The sequence below is a fragment of the Triticum urartu genome, chromosome 1 (genome assembly GCF_003073215.2).
Source record: "Triticum urartu cultivar G1812 chromosome 1, Tu2.1, whole genome shotgun sequence".
Lineage (NCBI taxonomy): Eukaryota > Viridiplantae > Streptophyta > Magnoliopsida > Poales > Poaceae > Triticum > Triticum urartu.
The window spans coordinates 569,538,556-569,541,956 of NC_053022.1; the positions used below are offsets into that span (position 1 = coordinate 569,538,556).

General features: G+C 45.6%; 1 protein-coding gene across 1 annotated transcript; it reads left to right on the top strand.

The window, feature by feature from the left end:
• Window positions 1–2,281: 2,281 nt before the first annotated feature.
• LOC125540074 (nuclear transcription factor Y subunit B-like) lies at window positions 2,282–2,779 on the top strand. The gene is given in 3 exon segments (XM_048703650.1): window positions 2,282–2,475; window positions 2,571–2,736; window positions 2,738–2,779. Coding segments are annotated over 3 exon segments (402 nt in total).
• The last annotated feature ends 622 nt before the right edge of the window (window positions 2,780–3,401 follow it).

The following is a 3,401-nucleotide window of genomic DNA, read 5'->3' on the forward strand; positions in this document are numbered from 1 at the left end:
CTAGTGGTTGAATCTTGGAAAACTTTTGGTGTTTCTTTGATTAAATAGATACTTATGTACCTAGAAATGATTTTTTTTAAAATAAATAGCAAACTATGAGGAAGCTGCAGTTCAAATTTGACCCGCTTCCAGCTGAATCGGCGGAAATTTGTCTTTTTCACGAGAGGTGGATCAAAACTTTTTACACCCAACCATTTTATCAACTGTGCATTAAATATGTCCTAGTATTTTAGAAAATTGATTTGGTCCAATTTTGCAACAATTATTTGGTAGTTCCTTCACAAAAAACCTCCTTTCGGGCACTCGAAAAATGGAAAATGGTTTTTTCGTCCAACGAAAATGAAAACTTCCTTAGGAAACATTGTTTGCCATTCCAATATGCACCCTTGTGCACAATATGAGATCATTTGAACAAACTATGCCATGAATGTGGCCATAAGATTGATCATTTGGCTTAAAAGCCATGAATCTTCACGCATGATAGCTCATTTCTGAGAACACTTTTTTAAAAGAATTGCCGTATTACAAGTTTGTTATTTTTCCTGGGAACTTGGCCACATATAATGGCACAATGCGAAGGTTTCCCAATTTTTCGATTTTTTTGAATTTTTTATGCCTGTTTCAAAATGCGGTCAAAATGGCGGGTTTGACCGTTCCTAGCTAGTGGTTGAATCTTGGAATTTTTTTGGTGTTTCTCTGATTAAATAGAAACTTATGTACCTAGAAATGATTTTTGGAAAAAATAAAGAGCAAACTATAAGGCAGCTACAGTTCAAATTTGACCCGCTTCCAACTGAATCGGCGAAAATTTGTCTTTTTCACGAGAGGAGGATCAAAACTCTTTACACCCAACCATTTGGTCAATTGTGCATTAAATATGGCATAGCATTTTAGAAAAATGATTTGGTCCAATTTCGCAACAATTATTTGGTAGGTTCTTCACAAAAAAACCCCTTTTGGACACTCGAAAAATGAAAAATGGGCACTTGAAAAACCTCCTCAATTATTGACGAGAGGTGGATAGACAGCTATTGAGACACAAGCATTTGGTCAATTGTACCTAAAATATGATCTAATATTATTGAAAAATAGAGTGGTGCCATTTTGCAACAAATATTGGTAGGTGCTTCAAAAAATATATACCATTTTCGACACTCCAAAGGTTGAAAATGTTTTTTTGCAAATAAAACTCATTTTTGAGATCAGTTTTTAAAGATATTTGTATTATTCCAGGTTTGTTATTTTTCTGAAAAACAAGTCTCACTTGTGACACGATGCTATTGTTCTTATTTTTTTATAATTCTATGATGTTATAAAATAGGTGACATGATTTAGCATATTATTTAATTGATTACGACCAATTTAGATGGTTATAAAATCGTCAAAGTGTGTACTACATTGTGATTGGTGGAACCGTTTGTGGCACGGATCGATGAGATGGCAGACATCCTACCATCCATTGCTAGCAATCCAACGTCCATCCATCCGTCCATGCAAAGAAAGGAAAAAAACCCACCGCGCCAAACCCTACCTCTCTCTCACCTCTCGTCCCTTCCTTCCACCCGCCGCCTCCCTCTCTCTGTCCCCGATCCAGATCGGCCTCTCCCTCACCCCTCGCGCCACGCCCTCCTTCCCTCGCGCTGGCACCGGTGGCGCCCTCCTTCCTTTCTATCACCGGCGGCGCCCTCCTTCCTTTCTGTCACCGGCGGCACCCTCCTTCCCTCGCGTTGCACCCAAACCTCGCTCCCGCTCCCAGCTCTTCTTCCTCCGCCCACGCCCCCAACCCCACCCACTTCTCCTTCCCTCAGATCTCGATCTGCCGCCGCCCCCAACCCCACCGCCACCGCCACCATCGACGACCCTCGCCGTAGACGAGGTTGAGGCCGACCCAAGATCGAGCCCATGCCCAGAGCCGCCCCTAAGATTCGCAGGCAACCCCACGCCAATCAGGACCTCGATCTGGATTGAGCAGGCGCTCTCCACCAACGGGACTTGGGCAGGCGAGCCAACCGTAGCGGATTCGGCCCTCAGCTCCTCTGGTGGCCAGAAAGGCGCCGCGGAGGCTCGCGGAGCACGGGGACGTCGCTCGCCACGCTCACCGCACCTCCATTCCCCTTCACCACCTTCCCTCCCTCCCTCTACACGCCCGTCTATATAAGGTACGCCTCCCTCTCCCCTCACCTCTCTCCCCGCACTTCCGGAAGTCGGGGTCTAGGGTTTGGTGCGCCGGTGCGCTGATGGATCTGTCGGGGTTGCTGGTGTGCTGCAGGAGGGCGGCCGGATGTCGGACGCGCCGGCGAGCCCGCCGGGCGGCGGCTTCGGCGGCGTCAGGGAGCAGGACAGGTTCCTGCCCATCGCCAACATCAGCAGCATCATGAAGAAGGCCATCCTGGCCAATGGCAAGATCGCCAAGGACGCCAAGGAGACCCTGCGGGAGTGCATCTCGGAGTTCATTGCTTCATCGCCAGCGAGTGAGTGCCTCTGTTGACCGTTGCCGCTCTGTTTTGCTTGCCCGAATCAAGTGTGGTCTGGTGCTGACCTGTCGCCATTTTGTCTTGTCTGTATTGTAGGGCGAGTGACAAGTGCCAGAGGGAGAAGTGCAAGACCATCAACATCGATGACCTGCTCTGGGTGATGGCCACGCTAGGCTTTCAGGAGTACATTGAGCCCCTCAAGGTTTATCTGCATAATTACAGAGAGGTGCATGCCCATTTAGCCATGTGGGATTTTTTTTATCTGAACTAATTGGGGATGGATTAGTGCTTTGAGAGTTAGGTAGGTCCATGATAGTTTAATATGTTGTTGTTGTAGCCTGAAAAGCTCTGTTTGGCACTTTTGTTAGTCCTAGTTGGCAAATTTAAACACTCATGTTCAGCTTGGTGACTGATGAGACCCCACACTGCGTGGCACCAATCATCTTATTGTCCTTAGAACAAGTGTTGATTTATCCCTCCAATTACTACTGTCATTGAGATCTTCAATTCTTTTCTGTACTGTTTATTCAGATAACTGAATGATTTGAAGCACTAAGAATTGTCTCCGGAGTCCAACTATTAAACTGTTTAAGTAGCTACTGAATCTGCTTGCTTGGTTATGGCAGACATACATGTCTTACAAATTCGTTATTCTTGTTTGAAGCTAAGCTAGGCTACTGTTGTTCCAGCAAAAAACAGGGGAGCCGCTCTTTTTGTTCTTCACTAATAAATTCTTGTTTGAATGCATATCCTGGGGGTGGTGAAGCTGGGAGCCTTTCCTCCCCATAAAAATACTTTGCTCTTCATTATGAGCAATGCCCTTATATAATTAGCTGCTAGGAGTGTTTATATACTTGATCACCACACCTCTACTATTCTGGTTACTTTTGCTTTCTTCTCTGTAGTTGTCCAGGGCATAACAGTCTT